Source organism: Anas acuta, chromosome 3, assembly GCF_963932015.1.
Source record: "Anas acuta chromosome 3, bAnaAcu1.1, whole genome shotgun sequence".
In the NCBI taxonomy this organism is placed as follows: Eukaryota; Metazoa; Chordata; class Aves; order Anseriformes; family Anatidae; genus Anas; species Anas acuta.
Window position 1 is genome coordinate 2,471,997 of NC_088981.1, and position 16,794 is coordinate 2,488,790.

The window sequence follows — 16,794 nt, forward strand, 5'->3', positions numbered from 1 at the left end:
ATATCTCCTCTTTAAGTATTCTTACAGCTCCAAAAAGGATTTGATTCATTAACAAGAATATTTCATTTATCAGAGAAAAAAAAACGTGTTTGACACTGTTGAAGCATGAAGGATAATATATGAATTTTGGCCACAATGGCTGGAAGATTCTGCAGGCAAACATTTTTATAATTTCCACGGCCACTCATTACCTTTTTTTCTACTTCTACATTATCTGAATTACATCTTTGCATATTTATTTTTATTCAATTTTCAACCTTTTTGCAAACGCTGTGTAATTACTAACATCTTGATTTTCCTTTTATGTATGATTTTTATTTATTTATTATTATATCTATAAAAATAGACAAAATAGATTTATTAAGTCTCTTTGGAGATGCTAACCGCTTTCCTGACCTAATTTAGAAATAAAAAAGAAATTGAAAAAAAAATCTTGCAAAACTGGGTAACAGTCTTTTTTACTCCTGACTACGAAATCAAGGATTTAAATAGGATAAACACAAAGGATTAAAGCAACTTCTGGAAATTTTATTCTTTATCAGCCATCACAAAATATTAGACTGCTCGTAGTGTGGATTATTTGTACGTTACTTCCTCTTCCATGTCTGTACCAGAATCAAAACATGATTTGTAGCATTTCTGTTAGCTTTAAAACTTTCACTTGAAAAAACATTAATTTTGTATTTAAAAATAAAATATTATAATATTACCTGAAGCTTAGCATTTTGAGTTTGTAGAGTTGTATTTTGTTCTTGTAGAGAAACAGTCTGTCTCTGAAGTGCAAGAATCTGAGCCTGCAGATTACTATTCTGTGTTTCAAGCTGCTTTAGTTGTGTTTTCAGTGCTTGTTTCTCTGCCTGCAGTGTAGCATTCTTTGAACAAAAAAAGAAAAGAAAAGAAAAGAAAAGAAAAGAAAAGAAAAGAAAAGAAAAGAAAAGAAAAGAAAAGAAAAGAAAAGAAAAGAAAAGAAAAGAAAAGAAAAGAAAAGAAAAGAAAAGAAAAGAAAAGAAAAGAAAATTTGAGTTCATGGCTGTTTACTGAACTTCAGGTAGAACTGTTTTTCCAGAACAGATAAAGCAGCATGACTTATGCTACTATGATTCTTTATGCTTTACCCTCAGTAGAGAAAAAGGATTTAAAATATTCACAGTTATTTCCAGAGGAGAACAAACTGTGTCACCTTATATAACAAAGTAACATATAATGATACTGCTATAGATTGATTTAAAAAATGCGCAAGTAACATTAGACCTATGTAGAAAGAGTAAAGAAATCTCAATTACTAACGTAAACAAAGATTATATAAGAGAGATTTGTGAGGTATCTGTGGATTCAAAAAGTCAAATCCAGGTTTATATTTTTTCCTTTTAAATACCGGTCAAGTGCTTTATGGCATCTGTCAGTGCAGAATTCAGCTGTATCATACACTGTATTTTATACAGATTATGCTTAGTCTATAAACTAGGTCATAAATTGCACACCTCCTTCAGAATATTCTCATTCGTATTACTGGAGCAGCTCACAACAAATACTTAAAATCAGAATAATAGAAAAAGCACATCATCTTACATTCCTTTCAACTTCAATTAATCTATCTTTAACTTTCAGTAATTCTCTAGTAGTTTCCTGATTTTCTTTCTCCCACTTATTGACAGACTGATTTTCTTCTCCACTTCTTGGAGGAGAATTCTGAACCATCCTTTCCTCTTCTTGTCTTTGTTTGAGGGCTTCATAGTTCTTTTTCACCTAAAATTATTTAGAACAACTTAGATTAGGTTTAAAATTTTCCATTTTCAACATCCTATTACATGACCGTAACACTTTTCAGAGAACAGAAAGTGCAATGTGTACATATCTTACTGTATTTGTAAAATTGCTTTCTGAGTATGTTTGATGAGATGATGTACAAATAACATATGGCTACTTGTAGCTTAACCATAATAAACATTTAAGACAGGTATGACTAGGAGACCAACAAAGAGGCCTCTAGTCTGTATTTTACTTTAGTGCTTTCAACTGTAACCCCCCAACTTTTATGAAGTCCAACAAATCAAGATTGTTTTTTGTTGTTGTTGTTGTTTTTTTTAAGCACTCCACTCAGGCTGCTTAAGGCAGACCAGAAAATGTGACACTAAATAATGACTATTGTTGGCATTCCACAATCAAATAAACTTCAGATTATTAATCTACCTGACATATTCAACGACCATTGAATCAACTCCACCACACCTTTTCATGTGATTTCAAAACCAGGCCTGTATTACTGAAGTTTTAAAAAGCAGTCATACTTTTGCCCTGCTTTATATTACTCTATCCCTCCCGCCCCCTTTTTTTTTTTCTCTTCCCTTTCATTTCTTAAAACGAAAAGGTCAAGCAAAGTATAGAAACAACAATAGCTGATATATGGATCATTTAGTCTTACAAAAAATGTCATTCTCCTTACTGTTTTAAGCTCTTGACGGAGTTGCTGGTTTAAATTTGTTGATTCTTCTAAACGAGCCTCCAAAGCAGCAATTTTTTCTTCTTTTATTTCAAGAGACTTTTTAAGCGTGGATTCTAATTTTGACTCCAGAAGCTTGTACCTACTGATCAATAACATCCCAGAAAGAAAGAAAAATAGTATTTTGGAAAATTATTTCAGGTATTTACATTTTAAAGAGTTCTGAAACAGCAGCCCTAAAACTACGTTCAAAAACACAGGAATGTTGACTATTCAAAAGCATGAAGACACCTTGGTATTAATACCAAGTTCTTTTTCTAAAGCAAACAGAAGGCAGCAGTCCAAAACATTTTTTAATCCTTCATTCTTTGAAAACATCAGGTATATAAAAAGCAACATTCAACTACAGCAGTAATCTACTGGCTTTATCTGGATCATAAGCATGTGCGTGATGACAGCACTCTTCCTTCTGGCTCCGCTCCAGTGAATCCTGCAGGGACCTGAACTAAATTCGAATGTGAAGTATTCAGAGAGCAAGATTTTCATCAGTTTCCATTTCCTGCCTGCTTAAATAGAGGAGGCAATAGGGAAGGAGAAGAATACAGCTCTTTGCAGGTGCATACTCATTTGATGCATGAGTGTGCGAATTGCTCGCTCAGCCCAGCTGCTGGGATTTTAAGACTGTTACCACTCCTGATGTGTATGATTCCAGTTTTTACCGTATTTACAATATTGTAGGGTACACAGAAAACCTGAACCACATATTTAGGAGAGAAGTGATAAGGATTTAGAATATATTATTTCAAAGCAGTATCTCCTGAAACTGTCTGTACAATATTCTAATGCATTATTAGTCCTTGAAAAAAATTACTTCAGAATTCTACACTCATTCATCACTTTTCAACAGTTCCATCATTGTACATGTGTTAAAAATTTGGAAAACATCCCACTTTTGCCTGCGGTAGGATAAAATAAAACAAGCCATAAATATTCCCCTTCCTAATCTCAGTTGCCAAAGAATCTATCAGCTAAGTGAAGAGAATAGATTGCAAGAGACTCCTGAACTGACAATAGCATTATATCTAGGCAGGAACTGGAGCAGAAGACCAACGGTAAGTAGAAAGATGTCCAAAAACATTATGTAGTAGTAAGAGAATTCTAGATTTTAGGGTATGAAAAATAATTTTCAGGGATTTAAGAAATACAGGCATTCTACAAGCAGTAGAACAGACACAATTTTATCTTAGTGAGCTGAAGCATATATTCAGCTGCAAATGAGAAGTTTCGTTACTGCAAAGTTATACACTTATGCAGAAAAGGAAAAAGACTAATAGCAGAGAGCCATTCTCCGCCTTCCTTTTAAACACCTGATTACAAAAAATGGTTAAACTTTCTAATCCCATTAAGACTTGGGCATTTCAAATTCAGGGTCAGAATCTGCAAATCTGTTTGTCTAAAGACAACAGCCATTTGAAAGATAAGACTAAATGAAGAACGCCTTGAAAGTAACTCACCAAAAGTGGTTGGCTTAAGCCTCAGCAAAGAGGAGATTCTTCTCAATTTTATTTCTCTCCGAGAAAGAGAAATGGTGCTTTTTAAATTTGTCACCAAAATGAGAGAGACAGACCAAAAATACACCAAGAAGTGATTTTGGCCATAACGAACTTAGCTTTCTACAGACCTGATCAAATAATTGCTAATGTCTCACCTTTTGGATACGTGAAAAGTTGAGAACACTGGAAAGGCAAGATAGTCGCAGAGCACAAATTCACACCAATCAACCCTTCCACTTTTCAAACAAGTGTTTCCCACTCAGAGTCCTCCAGCTCTACATGCAGTTTTTAAAGGTCAGTCTACATTTTGATCGTAGAATGGTCTCAAAACAGTAGCTTAGCCCTAATTCCTTCACATCTAAAACTATTTGTCACAAGCCTGAGCTCAGAAGCGGGCTTTAGATAATGTTCTGGGTAAGTAAGGTTCAAGACATAAATTTTACTGCACACCTTCCCACCAATCAGCCTGACCAAGGCCAGCAGAAAACAAGCCAAGAACAAGTAATATTCATTATATACACAGAAAAAAAAATGCACTAACTCCTTGGAGAGAAAAAAACACCAAAGGGAGTACGGCAATTGAGAACTGTTTATTTGTGTAATTCCCACTCTTGACTAACATGGAATCGCACACAAAAATGGAAGAGGTCACAACAGTGACCTCTTCTATGTTAGAAGTTCATTTCCAGTTTATATTTTAATTAAACGTGAATAAAACTCCCAATTCCATGGAGATAAGTCAACTCCAAATTTTCTTCTGAATTACAATTTATAGGTCCAATAATATCATGCTGTAAAATGTGATGGAAACACTAGCTTTACATGACCCAAAGTCGTAATTAATATAGCTGCCCAAAGCAACTAACCAATGAGAAGTGAACCCAGAACATCTGAATCTTCAGAAGTATAAGCACTTGCAAGAGACTAACGGCATTGCCTGAAATGTAGATGCAGATTCATAAATCTTTTCACAGAGTGTAATTTCTAAAAGCACCTTTACAGAATAACACGTTTTCCCCACAAGAAGTCATACTAGTCAAAGCTCTGAGGGCTTTTTTTGAACTTCTCATCTGTGAGCTGAGAAAGGTAGATTAAAGACCCCAGCAAAAAACAAGAGGTGTCAACAGATTCTCCATACAGGATTTTGGCATCACCTCACTAACACAGCTCTGGCAACATGAAAGGGAAACTGACGGGAAAAAAAAATCATTTGGTTTTCTTTTGATATAGAAGGCCCCAAATCAATCTACATGTTCATGACAATCAGTGGTAATAACAGATCATGACGCCAGTTTTTTTTTTCTCCCCTTCTCCTTTCTAAAAAGGGCACAACTGAATAGCATCATGAAAGAAAGATTGGCTAGAAGCCCATACTAATCTGCTTTTCTCCAGTCACAATTTTTCCCTAAATCCCTGCAGGATAAGACAGAACACAACATACAGTAAAGCAAACAGATGTCAGGATAGCAGCTGCTTTATACCGGCAGGTGTGGCAGAGTGATAGAGCCAGTATGAAGTTTTGGAGACACTCAAGAATTGGATACATCCCAGCATGTATAAGAGGGAATACAAGTGGTTTCTTTTTTGGTAGAAAAAAATAGAAGAAAATAGCGTCAAGGAAAGTGTGAGAGTTCAAGCTAACCATTATGTGACGGAAGTGTAAATAACATTTCTATCAGTCAAAAAGAAATAAGCCTCACTATGGGCTTGTTTTCTTTTACTGCTACTGTTCCATTGCTAACTACAATATAAGCTTTAATAATATATTAACTGTATCTACTGACATACTTCAAGAAACTTCTTAGTAGTAAGAAGTGGTCATTCATTTCCAGAGACAGAACACAGAAGCACATCAGCTACCTTATAAATTTAAAAGAATTTCAAGTTCCATTTTGGGCTTATTACGGTGCATTAAAACCAAAGCATATACACAGTAAGTCTGTAAAGCTGTTTTATCTTTATGAATATAAAAGACCCTCAATTCTATACTATTCCTTGAGTAGATAGGCCTTGACATTCTCACCTGTCATCACTACTCTGTTCATCATGCAAGAGACGCTCTTTGTTTAAGCCTATTTTTTCAAGTTCATGGGCAAGCTTTTCTAGATCATTGTTCATTTGTTGGGTCTTCAATTTTTCACTCACCAAGTCCTTGCACAGAAAAAAAAAAAAAGCAGTGTTATTATACAGTTATAATAATGCAGTCTTAATTTTCTTCGCCTATGTACAAGTCTTCTATTACTATGTAAAATTTAACTGTCATTAACTCTCCTTTCCTTCCAAGTGTTAGCTTTTAGCTAGCATCAGGCATAAGTATGATTTCACCATAGCTCTTTACTCCTTTCCTCTCTGAAGAATTGCCCTGATTTGGTCTTGAGCATTAGGATCAAGGGGCAACACTGCAGCCAAAACAAATACTAAGATGAAGAATATGAAAAACATTAATTTAACAAAGGCTTCATGACTGCCTGTATGCATCCTTACAGATTTAAATGTAACGTGACTGCATTTATTATTATGTATTTATTATTATGTAACTCCATCCCTACTGTAACCACTGAAGACACTAACAGCATACACAGAAGAATGCATAATACCTTTCCCTCCCCCCCCCAAAATACAGATTACATTAAGAATGGTAACTACTTTCTATTTACCTCTCGTAAAGTGACAAGGGTTTTCTTATCAATAGTAGCTCTTTTCACAAGTTCTTTATTTTCCTTTTCTAGTTCTTTCAGGCGAATGCATGACTCCTTATACACAACTATTTCTTTAAATAGAGATTTATTTTCCTTTTCCAGATTGCTTATTTTTACATTGTTTTCTTCTAAAGTACTATCTTTAATTTCTGCTTGTTGTCGAAGTCTTTTATTTTCTTTTTCTAACTGTTTCTTATCTTTTTCCAGTTGAGAAGTCTCTTGTTCTAACAACTTATTCTCCTTTTCCAATTGCTCTAGGCGCTTACTAGAGATTTTCAACTCTTCTAAGTTTTTCTGCAGAGTCTGATTTTCAGACTCTAAATCTTGTAATTCACTTTCTAGTTGCTGAATTTTCTTATTGCTGTTTTCAAGGGCTTTCTGTAACCTTTGGTTTTCTGTGTCTAGACCTTGGTAGCTGACTTCTAAGCGTTCACTTTTCTTAAACGAGGCTTTCATTAGTTCAAGGCTTTTTTTAAGTTGTTCCTTTTCACTCTCCAGTTCCTTATTTTCTAATTGTAGTTGTGCCACTTTAATGCTTGTACACTTCAAAGATTCAATTGTTCTTCTTAATTCTAAGTTTTCTTCATCAAGTTGTGAATTTTCCTTTTCCAAGGATTCTAATTGAAAAGAGAGATTTTTTAGGCTATCCAAAGTCTTTTTCAGCTTTCTGTTTTCCATCTCCAGGTCTGAGTTTTCTTGTTCTAAGGCCTCTATCTTCTCACAAGTAATTTTTAAGTTAGTAATTTTTTTCTGTAATAATTCATTTTCCTTCTCCAGATGATGCAGCTCATTCTCAAGTTCTTCTGCTCTCTCCCCTTTCTCTTTATAATGTTCCAGTTCTTTTCTCACTTGTTTTTTCTCAAATTCAATCTTATTTAACTTACTACTCGTTTCTTTAATAGACTCATGAAGAATTTTATTTTCTTTTTCAATTTCCTTCATTCTCGCTTCAGCACTGATTTGTGAGCGTTGTCTTAGAGAAGCTACAGTTTGATTCAAATGTTCATTTTCTTGTTCTAATAGCTTAATCTAATTTTGGGGAAAAATGTAAATTCTGGTAAGCAACATGCCAACAAATAACCAATCCCATACATAAACTGAAATCTACTAAGATTACTACTAAGATTACAACATATTTCCCTTTTACTGTAGTTTTTTTTTAATAAGATTTTCTCTTCTTACACTACTGATATTTATTTGCAGCCTTACAAACACTGCATATGAACCCAAGTGAGAGTTTGACAGTAAAATCCTAAGTCAACGTGACTCCTCAAACACTTTACTCTTGGACAGAAGACGACACAGAAATAAAACTAACAAAATATGAAACAAAATAAAGCTGTATCTATTTGTTAGCTTAATTTCCTTTTCATTTGTGTTTATTCAGATCTAGTTTATTTTCCTTAAACTCTGTAATTTCCAGAGAGTGCTCTCCTAGAAACATATAAACAAAAAACAAAACTGTCAAGTTCTAAACCAAACTTCAGATGAAAGGAGGTGAGAGAACTCCAAAAGTATTATTTTTATTTCACTTGAAAAAACAGCACTGATCTGTGGGATATGAAGGCATCCTGATCATAGTAAATCACATTTTGGGAACAAACACAAAGCTATGCTCATTTTTCAGTTAAGAAGGGACATACTGCTTCAAAACAGCCTCCAAAGAAAGTTAATCATTGATAGGACTCAATTATTTTCTTAGGAAACATATTTCCAGACCTGCTTTAAGGACAAATGTAGCTTTCGTATCTTGATTTTTTATCAGGAAAAAAATTCCTGATTTTTTATCAGGAAAACACAGATCACGTATTGTAAGGGGCATTTCAACTGCTTTGGAGAAAAATGAAAGTGCTAGCTGCAATAAAAAACAGCGACCGAGAAAATTATAGACTGTTCTTTCATATTTAAGTCTGAATATAGCTATTAATAACAGGATTTGCAATTTGGGTCCTGGAAATGGTCATCTGTTCTAAAATTATTAAAAAGGTGTCTAAGCCCACTTTTTTTTTTTTTAAACGGTTCTTTACATAAATTACTATCTTAGTGAACATACATAATTACTTTCTATGAATTCAGCTTCCATAATTCAAACTTAACAAAAAAAAATCATAATCAGTGCCTCCACGTTTTTTTTGACAAAAATCGAATGTACTTCAGAGCCCCTCCCAAGAAGTTTCAGCATAGGATTTGTAAAAGACACAAAAGATGCTGCTAACCCAGCACAGCTCCTAAGTACATAATTAAAATAGAATTATCCCCACTGAAGTGTCAGTCCTGCATCAACACATTGAAAACACCATATGTATCCTTAATAGTTGAACTGGGATTTACAACTTATTACAGTATTCTATAAAGTTTTAGTCCCTTTTTCCCTGGAATACACTTCAAATATGATGTCTAAATGTTACGATTATTGTGATAATGAACATCTAAACAAGACAAGCTAGTTTTGCTTTCAAGTTATCCCCACTTGTCTTTAAATGAATGTAAAGCTTCAATAATGAGCATTTTTGTTGTTGTTATGGCTGGAATTTGATTTTTCTGATTAAATTGGTCCTGCAAAAATTTTCAGAATTTTTATAATATTCGGTATTCCAAAATAGTGTACTTTTAAATTTTCAGTTCAGCCCAAAACTGTTGAACTGACCAAGAAATATCAGTAGAATTCATAAAAAGATAAATATACTTCTAATCTGAAAAAGCTCTATATTTGTTATGTAGTGAGTGCAGACATCAGTGACATTTAGTACTTCCCAAATACAGCCCAAATCTTTTACAAAGACACAAATTCCTATTTCGGACAACCAAAATAAATTCTGTCATCTACCTGCAAGTCTCACCTAGCAAACATTCTAATGTAAAGGACTGTCAGGAAGGTGCCTCAGATAATTTTGAAGGTAAGTGGCACAGCAGCGGAACAGACAAACCAGCTTGGATACACTGGTCTTTCTCAGGTCCCTTCAAGGGACAGGCTGCTGTAGTTCTCAGTAGTATTCCAGCATTACTTCAAACACTGACCAGCTGCTTGGAATTTGTTTTCCTCCACTGAGAGGTGTTTGGCCTAACTTCAAAGTTCCCAATTTTCTGTTTTGGCTGTGCTACAACCTCTAAGCAACTACAACAAATGCATAGCCCATGAAAACCACAGAAGCATTACTAAACACTAAAAAGTCCTAAAACTAACAGTAAAGCCTCAGCTTAAAATGAGTCATGACTCTCCCTGGCTGCAGGTCTTATACAAACTATTTTGGTGCAGGTAAATCCTTTTGGCAAATCTGCTACAATTGCAATCCCTTTATGCCTATAGAGAAGTACAAAGGAGAACAATACAATGCTCCATTAACATTTAATTCTGTTACTCACTTGTCGCTCTGAGTTTTCTCGAAGTGCTTCAAGTGTCTTTTCAAGCTGTGTTTTCTCCTTCATCAAATCCTTACTCAAATTTTGACTGTTCTGCAGACTTTGTTTCTCTTGGCTGATTTCATTCTCTAGTCCTTCAAGCTAGAGGAAAAGAAATAAGTTTTTAAAAACCTACTTGAAAATGATCATAGCATTACTCTTAGCTGGGTTGAAGGGAGTCTTTTAAAAATGAGTATAGCAAGTTAAAGGAATGAATAACATGAAACCTTCTATTCTCTGAAACCATCTCTTTTAGCAAAAAATTACTTCTAACTCCTGGTTTAGAAAAAAATATATCTATAAGTAACTTGTTAATTTTAAAAAATGGTCAGATTTTATTAGGATTGGGATATTTCCCCAAGCATCCTTTTAAAAAAGAAAAAAATATATTTCAGTGAGGCTTATGCTGCTACTCAACCTCCCTTTCAATTTAAAAGGGCTGAGCTGTATGTTATTTCATCTTAAACACTTCAAGAGATACTTATGACGATTACTTATGACTTCAATACACAGGTTTGTTTTGTCAAATGGTTACAACTCCCATAATGCCACTGGACAGCAAATTTGTTTACAGGTGAAAGTCACCAAGTGTGATTCTTCTGTCACATCCAAGTCAAAATTAGTAACTTGGAAGCAACGTACACATTAAACAATCATCTGCTGGAAAGATTATATTCTATTTCAACCCACGCTCCACATTTCCCAATGCTAGAGGAGTCCAGACGTAAATCAGACTACAAGCAGGGCACAGTATTTCTAGAAAGAAATTATCTAAGTTATACCTTAATTTGCTGTTAAAAAATAGTGAAAAATAAACATCACAGAAAGATGGCAGAATAGAATTTGTTACTCCACAGAAGAATTTATTTGTTGCAAGTAGGCAAAAAGCACGACATCAGTTAAGTCAGAACCTGAAGAGTTTTGCTTAGGATGAGAACACTAATGTTTGACCAGTCTTCCCTCTCCCTCCAAAATTAAGATTGTCCTGATCCCCTGCTTAACAGAGCAATGCATCTTTTACGGGGATATTGGTGCCTTTGTTGATTTTTTGCAAAGGAGAAGGAACTGGCTCAATCACCTAGGCAGAGATGCAGTCAGACACCCTGTGGGAACCAAATTTATCCACAGACTGCCCAAGTGTCTCAGTTGGTCTGTCTGCTAACTCAACACCGAGGATAGAGTTCCTGCGGTCACTTTGTCTAGCTCATTTTAGTGTAGTGTAGACTCTGTATTAACAGTTTGCTTGAAGAGAAAGCACGTCCAAATAGCAACAGGCTATGCACAGAAGATCCATAATAAACATTTCATTCAACTTCACACATTTTGCTGAAGTAGTCACAATGCAGAACAATGTTTTTTAGGGTCAGCTGAGAAAAAGGACGTTGCCAGACATCCGAAGTTGTAAGAACAGTATCAGACAATTATGAAGAGTTACTACTGCTTGTTTCTTAAACCTGTTCCCTTTCTCTGTACTCTCCTAACTGTCTTCCTTGTATTGTACAAAATCTCAAAGCAGCACACAGGCTGCTGCTGCAAAAAAGCATATTTTTAAGAAATTAGGAATAGCGTGAAAGTATAAAATAGAGAAGGGATTTTTATTATTATTATTATTACCACCTCTTCTTCTATCTTCAACAATAATCTAGTGTCTGACATCGGTATTTCAAAAACTTTAGACATTTCACTCCACCGTAGTCTCTTTTTTTTTTTCCCAATTTTGATTCCCTATAATAATCATTGACTGAATTATATGACCTGATATATGATTTGTAGAGTAAAATACTGTAGACCAGCACAGATATATCTGAGTAGTTTTCTTCATTCACTTGCTCATCAATTGCTTGGCCCATCTTCTCTCTTTTCTCAGTAATGCACAAAGACATGACCAAATTTTCTGCATAGGTGAATACTGGCTGATATCTCTATGTAAACGCACTCTCCCCTGCTTAATAATTACAAAGTTAGAAATAATTTTTATTAAGCGTCATAAAATATTTTCATTATTCACTGTCCCTACATTAACACATTGATTTTCTTCCTTACTGATTTAAGCATTTTCTGAATAAAGTGATCATGTATTAATGAAAAACAATTAAAAATAGAAAAAAAGATCCTGCAGAAGTTGCATTCTTTTTTACTCTAAGTTTATTAGCACCATAACACTATTTAGACACTAGCAATATTTGCTTTATTCAAAATAATGGCAATTTATAAAGTTACCTGTTAGAAGTCAAACAGCAAGCAACAGTAGGCAACTAACACACGATAATTCAAACATACACTGGTGAGTACCTTTTTGTTAAGTCTTTGGTTTTCCTTTTCCATTTTCAGAATCCTTGAACTACTGTCTTCTACAGAACCCACTGTATTTTGTAATTCTTCCACTGTCTTCAGCAAACTTTGGTTTTCCATTTCCAACTTCAGTAATCTGCTTGATGTCAGTTCATTCACTTCATGACCAAGTGATTTCTGTGGCACTATTAAAACACCATTTAAAAAAGTAATTAATATTTATTATTACCTGGAGTTCTTCATGGACAGACTTTGCATTTTTAGAGTTAGGGGATTTAGAAGCCTATGATGATCCTGCAATGCTTTTCTGTTGAATAGGGCTAGTTAGGATCAATGACCCATTTTCCTTACCCAACAGATAATACTACATACGCATAGAAATAAATGTCCTACACATCCTACAGTTCCTAATCACGACAGAGATTTCCTGCAACTGAACGTATCTTCCCAAATTGCCTCAAATCCTTTATATGCAATCCAGTTATGACCAAGCATTCTATACTGGAAGGGTCAAAATTTTTTCCACAGATGTTTCTGCAAACAACTACTCCGAGAAACCTTAACAAATCTTTCATAACTTTGAGAATAGTAAAGCAAGAAGATTCCCAACCTATACTACAGAGTATAGATGCTTGAATGGCAACCCATTTTAAGTCCACCGTTTTTATGGGTTATACATCTCTGTTTAAGTGAACAAGAATTACAGGAACAGAAACTTTTAATTTAGGGTCCATCTCCATGGATATACATGACTGAGTAAACAAACAAGAACCAACTAATCACAACAAAAAAAAAGCTAACAAACCAAATGAAACACAAACCAAATGAAACAACCCTAGAACTGCCACCTTTCTCCAGAGGACAAAAATCCTGTACTACAGAGATCAGGAGCTGTAAATTCCTAATACTGCCCTACTTCCAACTTTAAATTTTTTCACTTTTTAGCAGTTTGCAAATATTACTATGCTTACCTTCAGAAATTTCAGTAGTCCTATTTATCTGTTCAAGTTCCCAGCCGAGATGCAACGATTCATCCATACTTTGTTTCTGAGCCATTTCTAGAGTCATATTTTCCTCCATGAGTTCTTCAATCTTCTTTCTGTCCATATCACGCTCCTTAAAAATTATTTCATGTGTAACTTCAGAAAAAGCTATGTCTCAACATGCACCATTTTTTATACTATCAAGTATACCACAGACAAATGCAAAGTGATTTGTTAATGCACAGTGAGACAGGGAAGAAAAACAAAATTATGAAGGACCTAGAACAACAGCATGACAGTAAAATATGCAGAGAAGAACTTCTCAACATAACCTATAGATATGACTCCATTTGGTCTTTTTCAAAGTTCACTTCTCTCAGAGTATTAGGAAAGAAAAGTACACATAATAAGCACAGCTTGGTAGCACACACAAAAAACAAGCACATACAGAGAAACAAAATTTAATCTTCTCTAGACTACCATAATACTACTATAATACAAAAAGCTGTAACAGGACTAGGTCCACAATGAAAGAGTCTCATCCAACTCTTTCCCAGTCCCCCTCCCAATACATGCTACTTTTACAGAAACTAATTGTAGCTATAAAAATCTCAAAAATTCCAGAAAATAAAAGCAAATAGGGGGTGGCAATCTCTTGACCTTTAAGGAGAACTTACTAAACACAACTACAACAACATACAAAAGTAAACACCCACCCACAAATCTGGCAAATCACAATCCTGTATTTTACAATATTTACTTCTGGTGGAAGAAAGCGTTAAAAACAGAAATTATTTTGGGACAAGCATTCTGAAAAATACGTCACTATATTGCTAGAATTTGGAACACAAATTATCTCTTTTATCCAAGTATTTAAGTGACAACAAACCATCTTCAGCTCCAAAAGATTTGATCCCATCCTTCTTACTAGTGAGTCTCTATATGCCTTATCATCATATTTTAGCTATCTTATTAAACACTGTATTGTCTTTGCAATTTTTACCTCCCTAGGCAGAACCAAGACTGATGCAGGAAAGCCTACGTGAAAAACGTTTAAATTAGGACAGAACTTCCTCTTCTCCCACGCCATTTCAACCAGAATGCCTTATTTTATTAAAAGTGCAAATAAACTGCATAGAATATCAATGGTCTTTTTCATCCTCCATTTACACTTACCATCTCCATATCATGTAATTTAGCTTTTAATTGTAGATTCTCTTTTTCTAACTCATGTAATTTATCTGAACGGGCTCGTGTCCCCTCCAGCTGATCTTCCAACATTGTCTTTGTTTCTAGCAACACTTGATTGTCTTCCTTTAGCTCCTAAGAGAGCAACAACAACAATAATTAACACAATATGATGCTACCTGGTTTTAGAAATGCTGAAATATTCTTTTCAAAGCTGTAACAGACACTTTAAAAACAGATTTACAGCAATTTCATATAAATGTAGCTTACAGAAAACTTTACATAACCTGAGAGAAACAAAAAAGAGAGAGAAAAGCATTAAGAATAAATAAACTGTCAATAATCACAATCGAACAATCTACTGGGTGGCATCCCTGCCTATGGCAGAGGGATTGCAACTAGATGATCATTAAGGTCTCTCTAACTTAAGCCATTCTATTATTCTATGAAACCATAAATATCTCTGTGATTTGAGATGTAACCTGGAAAGATGCACTGCAAGTGCATGGACTACAACTAAAAGGCTGACTTGAAATGAAAGTTAAAGGTCTGAGGTTAAAAAAAAAAAAAAAAAAAAAAAAAAAAAAAAAAAAAAAAAGCAGCAATAGGAAGTATTTTGCATACCACATATTTGAATTGTGGAATTTATTGCACTATGATTGCTAAGATGAAAAAGCTTACATGTACTGAGAAGTTATTTAATTTAAAGAATCATCTAGGTTGGAAGCGACCTCCAAGATCACCTAGTCCAACCTCTGACCTAAAACTAACAGTCCTCCACTAAACCGTATCACTGAGCTCTACATCTAAACGTCTTTTAAAGACCTCCAGGGATGGTGACTCCACCACTTCACCGGACAGCCCATCCCAATGCCTCACAACCCTCTCGGTAAAGAAGTTCTTCCTAAGATCCAACCTAAACCTCCCCTGGCACAACTTAAGCCCATTCCCCCTCGTCCTGTCACCAGGCACGTGGGAGAACAGGCCAACCCCCACCTTGCTGCAGCCTCCTTTAAGGTATCTGTAGAGAGCAATAAGGTCGCCCCTGAGCCTCCTTTTCTCCGGGCTGAACAACCCCAGCTCCCTCAGCCGCTCTTCGGAGGACTTGTTCTCCAGGCCCCTCACCAGCTTCGTCGCCCTTCTCTGGACTTGCTCGAGCACCTCCATGTCCTACTTGTAGTGAGGAGCCCAAAACTGAACACAGTACTCGAGGTGCGGCCTCACCAGAGCTGAGTACAGGGGGACAATCACCTCCCTAGCCCTGCTGGCCACACTGTTTCTGATACAAGCCAGGATGCTTTCTTGGCCACCTGAGCACACTGCTGGCTCATATTCAGCCGACTGTCCACCAATACTCCCAGGTCCTTCTCTGCCAGGCAGCTTTCCAACCATTCCTCTCCCAGCCTGTAGCTCTGCTTGGGGTTGTTGTGCCCCAGGTGCAGGACCCAGCACCTGGCCTTGTTGAACCTCACACAGTTCATCGATAAAGATAGGATTGGGGATATTGTATCATATCATGGCTAGACAACAGATCTGTATTGTGAAGATCTGGAGGTTACCACAGATCACAATGTTTTGATCTTGCTTCTTGAGTTTTAAGCAAGGTATGAATTACGACAGAACCCAGAAAACAGAAAAACACACCTTATAAGGCAGAATACTGTAGGGCAGTAGAGCATAAAGAAGTAGGAGAGAGGACATGTGACATGTCTCAGTCTTCATGTGGTATGTCTCAGTCTTCAGAGAAGAAAAAAAGTTGCTATGAAAGGTTGTGGATACTTCACCACTCAGGTCTTAAAACAGATTAATGCCAAGCTTTTGTTTGGAGTGGTAGAGGTATATAAAAAGTATCTAATTTTTTAAAAGCTGGACTGAATGAATTCCTGAGACACCCATCCAACCTTGTGACTCTAAGAATCCACATTAAATGTAAAAATTGCATAAAATAATATTCTGCAACTTTGCATCGTAGTTTAGCCTAGTATCTTGTCTGCTTTTGGATCATTTTTTTCCCTGAAGAAAGATCTTCAAACTAGTTATTATTCATACCAATTATTTTTTCCAATAAACATTCATTTCAGGTTCTCCCCACTTTTCTAGGGGTCGTCTTCTTTAATACATTTCTTGAAATTTCCTTAAAACTTTCATTAGCTTTGACTACCACAAGTAATTGTTTCATTCCCAAATCCTACCATCCTCACATTTGCCCAACAAATTTGCTATTTACAGACAGAATGAAT

General features: G+C 35.4%; 1 protein-coding gene across 13 annotated transcripts in view; it reads right to left on the reverse strand.

Annotated features, from left to right (window-relative positions):
- The window catches only part of CCDC88A (coiled-coil domain containing 88A), an 81,220-nt gene that overhangs the window by 24,593 nt on the left and 39,833 nt on the right, over positions 1-16,794 (reverse strand). For 10 of the 13 annotated variants that reach the window (XM_068675254.1, XM_068675251.1, XM_068675250.1 and 7 more), the window contains exons 12-20: positions 14,543-14,689; positions 13,355-13,499; positions 12,384-12,568; positions 10,056-10,193; positions 6,651-7,721; positions 6,017-6,144; positions 2,444-2,585; positions 1,570-1,746; positions 711-872 (exon numbers count right to left, since the gene is read on the reverse strand). In XM_068675254.1, the coding sequence (XP_068531355.1) occupies positions 711-872; positions 1,570-1,746; positions 2,444-2,585; positions 6,017-6,144; positions 6,651-7,721; positions 10,056-10,193; positions 12,384-12,568; positions 13,355-13,499; positions 14,543-14,689 (2,295 nt within the window). The remainder of the gene's footprint in view (positions 1-710; positions 873-1,569; positions 1,747-2,443; positions 2,586-6,016; positions 6,145-6,650; positions 7,722-10,055; positions 10,194-12,383; positions 12,569-13,354; positions 13,500-14,542; positions 14,690-16,794) is intronic. The other 3 variants (XM_068675253.1, XM_068675249.1, XM_068675245.1) reach the window with 1 other exon arrangement.